The 17,072-nt window shown below is 47.3% G+C and overlaps 1 protein-coding gene across 4 annotated transcripts in view; it reads right to left on the bottom strand.

The window, feature by feature from the left end:
* The window catches only part of SMOC1 (SPARC related modular calcium binding 1), a 141,352-nt gene that overhangs the window by 22,357 nt on the left and 101,923 nt on the right, over window positions 1–17,072 (bottom strand). For 2 of the 4 annotated variants that reach the window (XM_043472404.1, XM_043472405.1), the window contains exons 6-7: window positions 16,716–16,805; window positions 14,644–14,724 (exon numbers count right to left, since the gene is read on the bottom strand). In XM_043472404.1, coding sequence (XP_043328339.1) covers window positions 14,644–14,724; window positions 16,716–16,805 — 171 coding nt within the window. The remainder of the gene's footprint in view (window positions 1–14,643; window positions 14,725–16,715; window positions 16,806–17,072) is intronic. The other 2 variants (XM_043472406.1, XM_043472408.1) reach the window with 1 other exon arrangement.

The raw sequence follows: 17,072 nt of genomic DNA, 5'->3' as shown, positions 1-17,072 counted from the left end.
TTAGCTGTGTTGGGTCTTAGTTGTGGCGCATGGGCTGTGATGCATGGGCTTAGTTGCCCTGTGGCATCTTAGTTCCTTGACCAGGTATCTAACCCACGTCCACTACATTGGAAGATGGATTCTCAACCACTGGAACACCAAAGTCCCTTTGCCACTTTATAGACCAGGAGACATTCACAAATTTTCCCAAGTTTACTCAGCCAGGCAAGAGGAAAGCGGGGGCTCGGGTCAAGGGCTCTGACAATCAAGCCTGTCTTGCTGAACTCTAGACAGAGGCTGTTGCCTCTAATCATTTGCTTTTAGGGGAAAGTACATTTATTTTTATGGTGTGAAGATTTTCCAGCCAATCCATTTGCAGACTGCCATAAACCTAGTGCATTCAAAAGTAAATGTGTAAAAACCCATACTTACCCTTTTGACACAGCACTGCTTCTTCTGAACCAACAATTTTTCTCCGCTAGAGCACACTCCGGACTTCATACCCTCATATTTTTCCCTCTTTACCTCTGAACCAGAACACCTAAAGCCAGATTTGTAACTCACCCACCACTGACAGACAGTAACATGAATAATAATAGCTAACTGCTCTCAGAGTGTTTACTACGTGCCCAGGTCAGTACTGGGCACTTTTGTTAACTCAAACTCAACACGAGCCTCTATGACAAGCGATACTATTATCCTCACTGAGAAGACTGGCTGTGTGATTTCCCCAGGATCAATAATGAGGAAGTGGCAGAGCCTGCATTCTGGCCCAAACAGTCTGTTCCCAGGCCATGGCCTTCATCTCTCTTAAATATCAGCTCTCACTGCCATAGGCTAATCTGATTTTTATTCTAACATGTTTATCTTTTACTTGGTATTGTAGACAGTTACAAGATGGTACCAGTGGATTGCACCTCCCTGTATTCATGCCATTGGATAGACCCTCCGTGCTGACTCTGATTTGCTTTGACCAGTGGAAAGGACAGGGGTGACAGTATACAGTTTCCAGACCTAGGCCTGAAGACTCCTTACAATTTCCACTTGCCCTTTCTTGCAGTCCACCCTGAGACCACTCCATAAGGAAGGCAGTCCATCCTCCTGGAGGATGAAAGGCCACATGGAAGAAAACCAAAGGGGTCCAACCCACAGCCAGCACCACCCACCAGGTGTGAGGGTGAGGTCATCCTGGACATCCCAGCCCAGGTGACCCTCCAGTTGGACGAGTCCAGGAGTAAGTGAAGCCACAATCCATCAAGGAACCACCACTAACACTGTAGAAAGAATAAATTATTTTTGCTGTAAGCCTTTACATTTCTGGGTGGTCTGTTACCCAGCACTAGATAACTGAAACACTTAGACTTGCTCAACTCTTTATCAAATTGTGTGTGTGCACGTGCTCAGTCACTCAGCCATGTCTGACTCTTTGGGACCCCATGGACTATGGCCCGCCAGGCTCCTCTGTCCACGGGATTCTCCAGGCAAGAATACTGGAGTGGGTTGCCATGCCTTCCTCCAGGGGATCTTCCTGACCCAAGGGTCAAACCTGAGTCTCTTGCATCTCCTCTATTGGCAGGCAGATTCTCTACCACTGTGCCACCTCGGAATCCCCTTTACCAAATTATCCCATAAGTATTATATACCCCACAAGTATTGCAGCCCTCTCGGACCCTTCAACCAATCAATCAATCAATTATCCCTTTAGTGCTTCTCCAGAGGTCATGCAAGCACTGATCAGTACATAAGGAGAGGCATAAGCTTATTCTGCATCTGAAGACCCAGAAGACAGCTCCACCCTCAGGGCCACTGCTACCCTCTGCCCTTCTCAGTCACTCCCAAACAAATCTTAAAATTGACAACTGTGAAGAAGTCACCTTCCAGAATGCAAGCCAGGGGACCTACTTCAAGGGTCTGGCCACTGGTTCAGAAACGAAGCTCCTCAGAAGTTGACACTCACTGTTCTGAAACATTCAATCTCTGCTCAGGGAAGTTCAGGGAAAGATGAGAAGATTCGAAGGTCTGGCCTGATAACTCTGAGAATGGGCTGGGACCATCTGTAAACACTGGGAAGACATAAACATCGGGGGAGAAGGAACAGGCAGGGCTTGTTCAGGGCGACTCGGGAATACCTAACCACACATTCTTGCACTCAGGCACACTCAGCCCTTCTAATCCCATTCTGAGACAGTGCAGACAACAAGTGAAAGCCGATTCACTCCCCACCTGGCAATGGGTCGTTCCACTCTCACTCACAAACCTCCGGCTGCCTGAGAGAAGAAACACAACAGAGGAGTAGCCCGTGGAAGGAATGAAAATGTGGTCCAACTCTTGCCTCCGGAAAGCACACAGCCCTCCCCACCAATCACATAGCAGCGGAGCAAAGCAGGACTGCCCCTGGGTGGGAGTGGGCAGGGAGAGGGGCCGGGGAGAGAGAGACCAGGCTGAACCAGACAGACAAGCCCTGTCTGCAGGCCCAGGGTGCAGATTCTCGGGTGTCCAGCCAAGACAGGAGGAGTGTGGAGAACAGCCCTGTCTGCTACAGCCAGTCCCTGCCTCCGCGCCTCTCAATGACCCATGGTAATTAGGAGCAATGGAGAGCGTGAACAATTTCAACCCTCAGCTAACCCTCCATCTCGATTTTAGCCCACAGTTTATCCTTTGTTTCTGGGAACATTTTCTTCTTTATCATCTGTTTCTTTTCTCTTCTTTACTTAAAAAAAAAAGTGTCCAACAAACATAAACATGAAAAGATTCAAGTTTCAGGTCCTTGGACTGGTCTTTCTCTCTGGCTGCTGCATTCCAGAGAAGCTGCTGAAGGAAGGAACAGACAGAAAAGCTGGGAGGCTGGGTAACCAAATGCCCGAGTGAGCAGGTATTGATGAGCCAGGCATATCTTGAACTGTTTGGAGAAAGAGCCAGGGAACCATATAGTGATGGAGACCCAGAGGGAGATGGGAGGAGAGAAGAGGCAGCACTCAGAGAACGTCAGTAGTGGCGGGGGTTCTCCAGAGAAACTGAACCAATAGGAAAACAAACAAACAAAAAAATATATATATATGGATATGGCTATATATGTGGAGAGAGAGAGATTTATTTCAAAGATCTGGTTCCAAGCTGACAAGCTAGAAATTCAGGTAAGAGTGATGGGGCAGTCTCTAGTCCAAAATCAATAGGTCAGGCCAGCAGGCTGGAAATTCAGGCAGGATTTCTATGTCACAGTCTGGAGGCAGCATGCCTTCTTTTCCAGGAAATCTCAAGTTTCACTCTTAATGCCTTCAACTGATTGGATGAGGCCCACCCACACCACAGAAGGCCATCTGCTTTGCTTCAACTCAATTGATTATAAAAGTTAATCATGTCTAAAATAATACCTCTGCAGCAACATCCAAACTACTGTTTGACCAAACTGATTACTGTGGCCTAGTCAAGTTGGCCCCTAAAATTAGTCATCACTGGGTCCCTATGAAAAATGAGACCAAGAAAAAAGCCCAATCTTCTAGAAAATCATACACAGAAAAGCTGAGAAGAGTCATAGGTCTCAGAAACATGTAGCAGGAAAGGTGCCTCAATGAATAATGCCATCTCCCCAGAGAAAGAACCAGAAGCTCTCCTCCGAGGGCAGGATCAGCTGGGAGTTAAAGGCAGCTTTTCAGGTTGCCTTGACCAAGCACCACCTATACTGCAGACAGGGGAGTGGGGCGGGGACAGGGCTGACGACAGCGTCCTGAGAGAGATCAGTGCTTCTGGGGTCTCAGATCTAATGTGGGATCCAGGGTAACACAGGAGATTGGGGCTCACGGAGAGGATGCAGAGGGGGTCGAGGGACTTCCTGGCCCCTGGGACTGGATGTGTGCTGGCACCATGGCAGCCTCAGGAAGAGGTCAGAAAAGTTGCATAAGATGTAGCAAGAAGAACAAACTAGCCACGAGATCCTAACCTGCCCTCATTCCAGGCCTCCTCCATCCCCAGAGGTTTCCCTGGGGGGGGGGGCCCACCTAGAGCAAGGCCTCCCTCTGCTCCCCTCCTGGACTCCTCCCCCTGGGCACCGGGACTTAACAAGACTGCAAGCTCCTAAGGGCGAGGGCCCTGTCGCAGCCTTCCTGACCCTTCCCCACATCCACCCCTGAGCCCCGTACCTCACTCATAGGAGAACCATGGAGACCTGGGTGTAAAGGATGCTCAGAGTATACAGCCCAAGAACACTGCTATTGTTTGTATCCTTGCCGTGCCATCCCCAGCTGCAGGATTCTGTGTTAGCCTGACACTTCAGAGATGGGCCCCCACCGCTGAGTCACTGCCAAGTTTGGGGGTGGGGGGAGGTGGGGAGTGATGAGACCACAGAGTCTAGAAAAAGGAAATCTGTCCCTTTGACTCATCCTAGGAAATGCCACACTCAACCCTCAGACCATCTAGCACTAGATTTTCTTAAGGGAAAAATCAATACATGGTACCCGCCTGAAAAACAGGAGCAGTGTATCTATGTTGTAAAAGGAATTGTCCCACTGGGCCAAGAATATCAAGGAAAACAGTAGTGTTGTGTCGTCTACAATTACCCTGAAACCCCTTCAAATACCTCACACCCACCTAGCCTCTTATCAAAAATGAATGAAATGCTGAAGGATAACACAAAATAACAAGCTGTGTGTTAAAAAAAAAAAGAAACCTTTCCTGAAATTCCAGCACATGAAATTCAGAGGCGTAAGAAATTGCGTGGCTCCTGCCTCAGGAGTCTCTGGGTTGGCACGAGTGCCATGTGCTCTGGGGACTTTCACAGAGAATCTGGCCGATGAAGAAACTGCAGGAACAAAAGGAGGGACTGGAGGGACCAGGCTTGAAGGCACTGACTTCCTGTTTCCGAAGAGCCGGCCCTGTGACTGGACATACGGTCTCCAGGGAGGAGATGCTGCAGGATGTATGATCTTGAACAGTTCGCAGGACACCACTGAGCAGCCCTTTCTATTTATTTGGCCACACATGGTTCGGCACCTGTGACCACTTTTCTGTCCTCCTGTCATGCCCAGCACTGAGCTGTCACTTGGCCATCATCAATCCCCTAGTCTCAGAGTCATCCAGGGACTCCAAGAACCCCCTGAAGAGGAGGGGAACCCACAGAACCATTCCTCAGCGCTCCCTCTGGAACAGACAGTGGCCAAGAAAAGGAGAGGTCTTGCCAGGGCAGGGAAGAAGCAGACCCCCTGACAAACAGAACAAAGTCAATCCTTGAAACTGTGCGCAGGTGTGTCTCAAGCAGGGGTAGACGTAGAGAGAACAGACACAGAATACGCACAAATGTCAGATGGTCACCTCTACCATGGGAGTAGGTTTCTTCAAATGACCCTTGAATCTAAGGGACGACAGAGGATTAGATGGTTGGATGGCATCACTGACTCAACGAACATGAATCTGAGCAAACTCTGGGAGATAGTGAAGGACAGGGAAGCCTGGCGTGCTGCAGTCCACAGGGTCGCAAAGAGTCAGACACGACTTAGAGACTGAATAACAACACAGAGGCCTTGACATGAGAGCTGTTGATGGGCTTGGAGCCCTGGGCAAGGCCCTTATTAGTCTGGGCTCCTTTTTCTCATTTAAAACGAAGCAGTGGTGGACTTCCCTGATGGTCCAGTGGTTAAGAATCCAACTGCTAATGCAGGGAACTTGGGCTTGATCCCTGGTCTGGGAACATTCCATATGTCATGGAGTAACGTGATTTCTAGCAAGACAGAAGAAGCCAATTACAAGCCTGTGTGCTACCACTACTGAATCCAGGCACCCAAAGCCTGAGCTCTGCAACAAGAGAAGCCACCACGATGGGAAGCCCGTGTGCTGCAACAAAGAGTAGCTCCCACTCGTTGCAACTAGAAAAAACCTGCAGCAATGAAGACCCAAAGCAGCCAAAAATAAATAAATCATATGAAGACTCTTGAGAGTCCCTTGGACTGCAAGGAGATCAAACGAGTCAATCCTGAAGGAAATCAACCCTGCATATTCATGGAAGGACTGGTGCTGAAGCTGAAGCTCCATTACTTTGGCCACCTGATTTGAAGAGTAGACTCGGTGGAAAAGACCCTGTTGCTGGGAAGGATCAAGGGCAGGAGGAGAAGGGGACGACAGAGGATGAGATGGATGGATGGCATCACCGACTCAATGGACATGAGTCTGAGCAAATTCTGGGAGATGGTGAAGGACAGGGAGGCTTGGTGGGCTGCAGTCCATGGGGTCGCAAAGGGTCTGACACAACTGAGCAACTGAACAACAACAATACATTTCTTTAAAAAGGAAAATTCAGCAGGGGTACCAGAGGTAACCACTGCCATAGCCCACCATCTTACAACCAGGCCAGAGCTTCCCCATGGCTCAGGGCCTGATCCAGCTCAATCTCCCCCATCCCAGAAGAGCCCTAGAACCAGGAAGCAGCTGAGTAAGGGGCAAGGCTGCTGTTTGCCCCCATGCCTCGCTCCCCCAACCCCCACTCCCGCCATGGCCATACTGTGTCCAACTGCCTGCGGCTTAGAACCCACCCCCGCCAAAGAAAACTAACAACGCCCGCCTCGTGTCCCCAACACACCCACTCACAGGCGTGTGTGCAGAGGCTCTGTAAATAGGGCCCGGTGCTCGGATGCAGTGCGGTGGGTCAGGAGGCGTAAGGGAAAATTACAAACCAACCAGCCTGTCTAAATAATTTCTCTCCGGGGCACCTAAAATGGCCATGCACGGTTCACTGTTGTCTGAAGTCGTACCCTCTGTCTTCCCACACAGACAGCAACTGAGAACTGGAGGAAAACAAGATCTAAATTCTACAGAAGCTACTTCTTCTAGTAGCTTCTGGGATGGACTGTCCCAATATAGCATATAGGCACTTTTTTTAAACTTTTTCCCCAAAGCATCACTGACTCACAGCCACTCGAATTTTAGAAAAGGCGCCATCTCTATTGACTCATGCACTCAGCGAGCTCATATGACCCTTCCACCAAAAAGAATATGAAACTCTGCACAGTGGTTTTGCAATGACAAGTACTAAGAAGTGGGAAGCTGGCATCTTTGTAGTTTTTCATACTAACTTCACTGACCTTGACCTGACAAGCTCTTCCTTTAAGGACAAGAGCTAGCAAATAAAAATTCAGGTGAGAAGAAAGGAGAGGTCGTAGAAGGGGGAGATGGAAGAGAGATCTTCTTTAATTTGTCAAATAAAGTATCATAACTTCACTCTTCTCCTCCAAACAATAACGCTGCACATATGAGTGTGCTCATAAACTATATACCCTGTCTACTTCCAAAGTCTTCTTACAAATAAACACAGAATGAGGCTGCTCAGACCAAAGCAGAGATGGCAGCTGACTTCTAACAAGTTGGAAGAAGTCAATTACAATTATCTCAGCAGGGACTTCGATTAGGTTTCTTTTTTTTTTTTTCCAGCAGCAGAGGCCAAAAGTAGAACATTAGCATGTGGTGGGTTTGCTCTTAATACCACAAGCATACAAACTCAATAAAATCTTTGCTAGTGGAGCAAGTTCCAGACCCCTCCCAGTCACACTGCACCTCTATGTTCCAAACAGACAACATGGGGTAAAGGAGCAAAGTGACCGGGAGAACTAATCTTAAAGCAAGATTTAAATGGACTGTGAGGCTAGGCTCTCTGGGGCCTCCAAATGTGTTTCAGATCCTCTTAGCAAAGGGAGAACTTGAGAAAGGCCTTTGTTGTCAAAGAGAAAGTCATAAGAATGACCACCCATCCCCACCCCTGGCTCTTATTCTACTGGCCATGATGGACCAAGACACCTGCAGAAGATACATGGGCAGACATCCAGAAGGCCAGTGATAGAAATAAACGTCAAGGATTTGTTTTTATATAGGTATTTTAAATGCACACCGGCCCGGCCCCATCCGTGGCTGCTAACGTTAGTGGATTACTCATTCTTCCTTCCAATCACGTCATGTGCGAGTCTCCAGGTGGCTGTGGGGTATTTGCTTACAACGGCTACCGCTGGTTTCCCTGAAAACTGTTTATTTTTCCAGGCCTCAGGTCATTACGTCAACCCGCGGTTTCTGGGCAGGCCAAGAGCGCTGGTTTAGGGGGTGGGGGATCCAGCCAGGAGGTGCTATTGCCTCTGTGACCCCAGGTCCCAGTTCTAGGAGCAGCCACCCCGGCAGGAACTTCCAGGTAAGGGAAGAGTATCCAAAAGGTGACCAAGGGGCCCAAAGTAGGCCTAGGAGAGCACTGTTCTGACCCTGGCAGGTCAGGACAGGATGCTGAAAACAGCTTACTTGTGACTCGGATGGTGACTGAGGCAAACACTGTCATAATCAAGGAGGACGGGGGTCACGGTCACAACAGACGTATAAGAAATTCATTTCTGCCTTGTGTCCCCGCTGGTGGCTTGTCTCCCGGGAGCAGAGTTACCAGCAGCTGTTGCATTTGCAGATGGACCGAAGGAAGGTCTGCCAGGCAAGCAGGTGAGGAAGGAAAGACATAGTCCATTTGAACTGAACCCACAGGGCCAGGTGCTAGGGCCCCATGAAGTCAGATCAGATGATGACGTTAACTAGAAAAGATGGAGATAAAGGAAAGAAAGAGATGGGAGAGGGAGGAAAGAAGTCGTATGACCTCACAGGTGGCCACCGGTGGGTACCAGGCCAGGAAAGAGGGAAAGGGCTGTAGTACATGCCTTCAGGGCATCGTCTGCATGAACAGAAGAGTGAAGGCTCACACAACCACGTTTCCTGAGAGATAATATTTTCCCAGAGGAGAAAGCACAGAATTTTGTCACACAGGAAAAGAGAGAGGGAAAAAAAGAGTTTTATAAATCACATGCTATAGGAACGTGTTCGCATGTAGCAAAATTAGAAGCAGTTAAGATATGGATGAAGGATGAGATGAAGCCTAGTTTTTGTCATTTCTTGGATCTCTGTACTCTCTTCTTTAACATGTAAGTGATTACACTTTTTTTTTTAATCTAGTTATAATAAGAAATGCTTTGGTCACTAGCCCCTGGTACCAAAACCTCAGCAAGAGTCTGTTTTCTTATAAAAGCAGTCTCTGGCCAACACGTGTATAGGAGAAGATGCTCGCTGTCAAGTTCTAGGATGTTCGCCACTTAGGTACATTGTCTGCCTGGTTGCAAGAAGAACTCCTGGTACAAAGGAGGCAAGAATCAAACGGAAGTTCAACAGGCAAACTTGCTGCTGTGGACCCTGCCACGTATTCAGAGGGTGACCCTGACCATGATAAGCCTATGACAAAGCCTTAAAAACAGGGACCAAAACCTTCAGGAGGAGGGAAGGAGACAGGATAAGTCTGTAGGCATAAGTGTCATGTTGTTGCAAAACTTCAGCTGCCCGGTGGAACTTTTCCAACGTCAACAGTCCCCAGGCCAGAAACCAAACCTGGCGTCACAGGGTCTGAGCGTGAAAGAAGGATGTTTGGGGTGTAAAAGAAACTGGGATGGCCTTTTTGCCTCTGGGAAAGAGAGAGCTGAGGAGGAGAGTGCTCACTCAGTCGGCTCACAGAGTCCCACTCCAACCTCCCCAGGGGTGTGGGTGGAAGCTCTCTGGACTCAGAATCTTTCATCAAACTCTAATGGGAAAGTGTCCCAGGGGCCCCACGCAGAAGCTGCTGTCCATTCCAGAGCCCAGACCCAGACAGGTTATCATTCAAGTCTATGTGACTTCTCATCAAAACAAGTGAAATCATGTGAAACGTGGCTAACACAATACATTAAGGTAGTCCACTGAGGTTTTTTCCAATAATTTATGTGCTCCTATAGTGTGCCAGGCATTTTAGATATGCTGAATTCTCAGAAAAATGCTGCAAGGCATTAATGACTTTATCTAATAAACAAGGAAATCAAGGTTCAGGGTAGTTAATTATTAACTTTCTCAAGGTCACCCAGCCTCTCAGTAGGAAGCAAGTATCAGAACCCAGTTCTACTGTTGTTGTTCAGTCGCTCCATGGTGTCCGACTCTGCGACCCTATGGACTGCAGCACACCAGGCTTCCCTGTCCATCACCATCTTCTGGAGCTTGCTCAAGTTCATATCCATTGAGTTGGTGATGCTATCCAACCATCTCGTCCTCTGTTGTTCCCTTCTCCTCTTGTCTTCAATCTTTCCCAGCATCTTTGCATCAGGTAGACAAAGGATTGGAGCTTCAGCCCCAGCAACAGTCCTTCCAATGAACACCCAGGACTGATGTCCTTTGGGATGGACTGGTTGGATCTCCTTGCAGTCCAAGGGACTCTCAAGGGTCTTCTTCAACACCACAGTTCAAAAGCATCAATTCTTCAGCACTCAGCCTTCTTTAGGGCCCAACTCTCACATCCACAGAATTGCCTGATACCAAAGACCATGCTCATGCCATTACATGGTTGAGCTCTTCTGTATACAAAAGATTCCCTACCCTCCCACCTATGAAGGCCAAGCCTCAGGATGCTTTCTGGGCAACCCACTTGTGAGAGCATGCACAGGAAAGGATGTTAAAGCTCCCATGAGAGGGGAAAGTGCTATGTGAGCCACCTAAAGAGTTTTACGCTAATGCAGGCTTCCCGGGGCACATCAGGAAACATCTCGGGAGACACAGCCCCTACTTCTAAGAAAGAGACCACAAAATGTAAGAAAGACACACTTCTATTCACAATCCCACCCAAATGCTTCTACTTCAATCTTATATGGGCTTCCCTAGTGGCTCAGTGGTAAAGAATCCGCCTGCCAATGCAGCAGACATAGGTTCAAGCCCTGGGTTGGGGAGATCCCCTGGAGGAGGAAATGGCAACCCACTCCAGTATTCTTGCCTGGGAAATCTCATGGACAGAGGAGCCTGGTGGGTGACAGTCCATGGAGCCACAAAGAGTTGGACACCACTTAGCGACTAAGCCACAACAATGCAACAATCATATACCAGCGGCCAGCACACTTTTTTTATGTAAAGGATCAGATCATATTTTAGGTTTTGTAGGCCAAATGGTCTCTGACACAACTCTTCAACTTAACAGTTACAGCATGGAAACAGCCATAGATGATGGTACATAAATAAATGGACATGGCTGTGTTCCAATAAAACTTTATTTGCAAAATCAGTTAAGAGGCCTTTTGCCAACCTATTATGCACCTATGAGACATGGTGTCCTCCACACAGAATTACATCAAAAAGGTTGGCAGGCACTCTGTCAGCATTACCACTTGACCATGATGGAGACAGTCCCAGTTTCTTAGAAAATGCCCACGGTATCAATCTTTGATAATGATCACTGGTCTCACCTTCTCCCTTGGAGACTTTAGCTGTCTCCCAACTATCCTGTCCTATATGCCAACCTCACAGACATAACTGGAGCCAACCATGGAAAACTTAGGTGACTGGGCCCCTCTGATAAAAGGAAGGGGGTTGTACCTGCCTGGAAACCATTTCTCAGCATGACCCCATACTCATGCAGTTGGAAACTACTCAGGGGAAGAAGGAGTGGAAAGAAGGACTTGAGTGGAAGCAAACATCATCAAACTTGACATTGCCCTTCATTACACACAAAGAAATAGGCCCAAAAGACGGGCACTCTATTCCCAGAGAAATTGTTTTCTTCAGCCCTACCCCTTACTACAAAGGTCCTTCTAGTCAAAGCTATGGTTTTTCCAGTAGTCATGTATGGATGTGAGAGCTGGACAATAAAGAAGGCTGAGCACTTAAGAATTGATGCTTTTGAACTGTGGTGTTGGAGAAGACTCTTGAGACTCCCTTGAACTGCAAGGAGATCCAACCAGTCCATCCTAAAGGAAATCAGTCCCGAATATTCATTAGAAGGACTGATGCTGAAGCTGAAACTCCAATACTTTGGCCACCTGATGGGAAGAAACGTACTCATTTGAAAAGACCCTGATGCTGGGAAAGATTGAAGGTGGGAGGAGAAGGGGACGACAGAGGATGAGATGGTTGGATGGTATCACCGACTCAATGGACATAAGTTTGAGTAAACTCCGGGAGCTGGTAATGGACAGGGGGGTCTGGCATGCTCCAAGAGGTTGCAAAGAGTTGGACATGACTGAGTGACTAAACTGAACTAAAATGAACCATTTACTAGCTGTGAACCAGGACAAGTTACTTCCTCTCTCTTGGCCTTTGACTCTTCATCTGTAAGATAAGGATGACAACACTTATCTCATAGTGTTATGGCAATGCTCAAAGAGAACACATAGCTGATACAGGTAGCTGATAGCTATGATGACAGTGATGATTCTGTCTTTATTGATGATGATCCTTTCTGTTGCATCCTTCTCCAAAGCAATCAAACACGTTAAGCGACATTCTCTAATAGATATGACACATAGGCACTAAAGCCCTTGCCTTCACAGAGTATAGCACAGATAGAGAAATTAATCACTGGTAGGTGAAAAAAGGGCTTCCCAGGTGGCGCCAGTAGTAATGAACCTGACTGCCAATACAGGAGCCAGAAGAGATGGGGTTTGATCCCTGGGTTGGGAAGATCCCCTGGAGGAGGGCATGGCAATCCACTCCAGTATTCTTGCCTGGAGAATCCCACGGACAGAGGAGCCTGGCAGGCTTCAGTCCATGGGGTCGCAAAGAGTCGGACATGACTGAAGCAATATAGCACACACCAGTGAAAAGAATCACAAAAGCAGTTGCTAAAGGTCAAATGTTTCAGGCAAAATGGACCATATAATTTCAGAGAGAGCTCTCCCTCCTATCTATCCCTTGGTCACCAGATGAGAAGTGAGCCCCCTACTGGGGACTTTTTGCAGGTACCACTTACAGATACCACAGGTACCAAAAGACTTCTCTTTGACTTACCATATTTGCTTAACAGTGAGGAAGGAGTGGAGGAAAGGTCTAAGAAGAAGCTTCCTAATAGATGCTTTTGCTTAAGGTGACAATTACAAATTCTTTCCAGATTAAGGAATTCTCACTATAAGCAGAATCATTGACAGTGAAAAGTGAAAGTCGCTCAGTCGTGTCTAATTCTTTGCCACCCATGGACTATAGGTAGAGTCCATGGAATTCTTCAGGCCAGAATACTGGCGTGGGTAGCCGTTCCCTTCTTCAGGGGATCTTTCCAACCCAGGGATAGAACCCAGGTCTCCCACATTGCAGGTGGATTCTTTACAGTCCCATTTTTCCTACCAATGATGATGATAGTAATAAATACAATTGTAGTTACAATTTATCATGCACTTACTTTTATCACTTAGTCAAGCATTGGTTAAGTACTATACAGACTAACTTAGTTAACCTTACTTACCATCCTTTAAGGGGGAGATTATTCTTCCAGCTGAGCACTGAGGCTTGGTGGGGAGGGAGGGAGGGAGGGAGGGAGGCATGTGACCTCACTGTGTGTTTGACTTCACTTGATTTGACTTTACTTGACTTCAGTAAGTGTTGGAGCCAGAAAGAGAACCCACAATCTGTGTTTTGACCGAGGCCCCTGTTATATCAAAGACTCTGGCCCACAGGATGGGCTCCTTCCCACGCCAGTATCCCAGGTCTCCTCCAGCTTCTGTCAAACAGAGAACCAGACATGGGTCGAGGTACTCAGCAGAGAAAATCAACCAGTGCCATGTGGCTTCACCTCACGATCTAAACCGTTCCATGCACCCCAGTGTCCACAACCTTTAGGACAAAGCTGGCATACTATACAGATAACCAAAAGGAGGGCAAGGACAGCTCACTCATTCACTGATGGTCATCAAAACTCTGCCTGCCAAATGAAAGGGATATATCTTCAGTTCACAGTCCTTGCTATTTATCAGGAAAAGATGATATGGCTAATTCAATAACCAGGCAGAAATATGCCAAGTGCCATTTCTCAGAATGAAGTCTGAGGCTGAAAGAAGAATTAAGTCCCCCCGGTAGAGAAATAAATTGGGTCTGTTAATAACACACTGATGGACATCTAGTTTCTGTTGATGGTAAATGAACTTAATCAACTTTGGTCTTTGCTGATGATAAATGAACTCTATAATCTGATCACTCTTCAGAAATTATTGCCTTTCTATAAGGACTCCGGTTTCCCTGGTGTCCCAGCGCTAAAGAATCTGACTGCCAATGCAGGAGACGTGAGTTTGATCCCTGGGTCAGGAAGAGCTCTTGGAGAAGGAAATGGCAACCCATGCCGGTATGCTTGCCTGGGAAACCCCACGGACAGAGGAGCCTGGTGGGCTGCAGTCCAGGGGTTCGCAAAAGAGTGGGCACAACTCAGAAGCTAAACAACAATGACAAGGGTTCAACCAGTACTAAAACCTGGGCACTTACAAGATCTTGAAAGATCAGATGAGAAAAGACGTGATTGTAGGCAGTTAGTTAGAGCCTTAAAAACACATCGATCTAAGGTTCTTAAGGTTTGAAGTCCAACTTCTCTATGCCCAGCCATTCTTCTTCCAAATTCTTATGCATTGCACATAGAAAGTCAATTAAAATATTAAAACATACCATCAAACTATTTTTTTTAGCTAAAAGGATTGACTACTTATAAAAGATGATCCCTGAGTCCTAACTGAAGACAAAGTTGGAAGAGATTAACTCATCTCATCTCCTCATTTTACAGCTGTGGAAGAAACTGAAGGCCGAAACGGTGAAATGACTTGCCCAGCCCCACACAGGGACAGTCATGGAGAAACCATGTGGCACCCATGGATAGACCAGGCATGCACATAATCCAAGGCAATTTACCTGAATTTCTTATGTTGGTGTTGTTCAGTTTGGAGTCCTTGATTACCAAGTGTTTAATCCAGAGAGTGGGAGCTGTGATTTCTGGAAAAAAAAAAAAAAAGAAGAGGAGAGAAAATAAAGTCTGGGCAACAGAGAGTATGAAACTTGGGATGTAATACTCCAGACTTTTTAAAAGCCTGAGGCACCAAAGATAGAGCCATCTCCCTCATCCCATGTCCACCTCATCCCAACACCCTCTTGCTTCCTCTCTATGGAAGCTCCTCTCCATCAGCTCAGAGGAGCCAGCCAGGGCCTCTTGTGCTGGGAGGCAGAGTGGTCAGAGTCCAGAGGCATTGAGCCACTCCATCCAGGAATAAAAATATTATCCCAGGAGGTAAGGAAAATGGGCCAAGCCAAGTCTCTCTCAGCTGCTTCCCTGGAAGAAGATTTAAAGGAAATAAATCAACAAACCAATGCCAAAAAAACCACAGAGACCATTTTGGAAGAAACAGCTGAGCCACAGCAGATTTTAGCTTGCTGAAACTCTGCTCCACATGGGAAAGAAAGTAATGGGTCTAATGTGTGTTTCAATCTCTTTTCAAATGGTTTCTCATCAAACAGAGGCTGAATTCTTCATCTAGAGAGCTCCAGGAGGCCACCAGGCTCTCCAGGGCTGAGGTCACTCAGTGGACAGGTGCTGTGGAAATTTGAGGATGCCCCTGAGCACTGGAGATGAGACCTTTCATGAGGACGTTGGAAAGGTCTTCCAAGTTGACGTGGTCTCCATTTCCTATCCAGACTGCATAGAGTCCAGGGTCCCAGACTCGCCAATGATCTAGGACATTTGTGGATCACAGAAACATTTGAACTTTTAGGCATGAACACACATGTGTTCCACTCCATGGCCAGCTGCAAAGGCTATCTTCTGTTTCTGTCTAGAGCTGAGCCTGGGCTAGGGCTATCCTGAGCCAACAGTTCCAACAAGTGGCATCACTTCTTTTTGTTCCTCTGTCTCACTGTCCAGTTTTAGGATCCAAGCCTGGATATACTCAGCTGAAAGCTGCTAAAAGGTTGTTGAATATTGCACTGAGTGCCACATCTCAGGCTTTCTAGAAACTGCACTCTGCCAAGCTTCCTGCTCCCCGTCATGGGAACCTGGAGTATTTAGCACAGCACACTGAAGGATGTAGGCCCCGAGCAGCTCAAACTCAAACTGAAGCCAGCCTTCTGCACCCAAGTTCCAGCTGTCCGCTCCTCAGACCTCCAGAGATACCCAGCCTGTTTTGCCACCAACCACCACTATTTCTCTTGATCTAGAATTTCTCTTCCCCCAATGTCTTGACTCAACTCTCACGGTCCCTACAAGTCAGCCAAACCAACTCCATGCACCAGTCTCTTTCCTGTGACTTTCCTCATTACACTCACTCCATGAGCCAGTCTCTTTCCTGTGACTTTCCTCATTACACTCTGTTTCCACCATACTCCCTTCTTTGTCTCTGCCTGGAACACCCTGATTCTTCCCTCACATTTTCAGATCCAGCTCAAGTTCCCTCTCTTCACAGAATCTTTTCCCAGACCACTGTGATCTCTTTCTTCTGGAATGTCTATCACAGAAGAAATAAAACTGAGGCCATGTAGCTTCATACATAAATTCTCCAATAGTTGCCACTCTGTTGAGAGCAAAGGCTTTCATCTAATCTATTTCTCCTTCGTCCCCCATAGGCCTCGCACAATGCCAGGCACACAGCGCTACAAGGACTTGTAAGAGCTGACTCATTTAGAAGGATGATGCTGCCGGCCTGTCTTACTCAGCCATGGCTCCTCGGTCTTGGCAGTTTGCAAGGTCCATCCAGGCTGTGTTATTGTTGGATGTTAGCGGCCAGGCAGGAAGCCTGGCGAGAACAGAGGGCCTTTCCACAAGTGGAGGGTGTACTAGTTCCTGGGAGGGTTTGCATTTTTTAAAAACGTTAAAAACAGCCCACCTTAAACCGGGAAAAATTGAAATTAAAAAAGGAAAAAAAAATAATAGTAAAGCTTAAACAAACATCCGAAGGAAAGAACCTTCCCAAATCTTAAGTAATACAGGAGCTTACCGTCTCCATCGAACACCGGCTGGGTCTCCATCGTGGGTGTCGGCTTAGACCCGTCATCTGAATTGAGGGTTAAAAAGAATCGAAAGGAGACTACCATTATTGAGGTAAATACTATCTACTCTCCAGCACTGTTGAATGGTTGGGGTTTGCACATGGCCCGGCCAAGTCCCAAGGAACAGATTAAAGAAAAAGAAAAGAAAGAAGAAAAGAGCAAGAAAGAAAAGAGCGTCAGAGAAGAGACACCAACAGTAAGACAAATCTAGGTGCATGCTCGCCATTCCAGGGAAGGTTCCCAAGTCATCATGGTTCTGGAGGACCCCGTCTCATGACTCTGCAGCAGCACGACTCTGTCAGCCC

Source organism: Cervus canadensis, chromosome 6, assembly GCF_019320065.1.
Source record: "Cervus canadensis isolate Bull #8, Minnesota chromosome 6, ASM1932006v1, whole genome shotgun sequence".
Lineage (NCBI taxonomy): Eukaryota > Metazoa > Chordata > Mammalia > Artiodactyla > Cervidae > Cervus > Cervus canadensis.
Note: the sequence above shows the minus strand (reverse complement) of the source record. Positions and strands in the feature narration are given on the sequence as shown.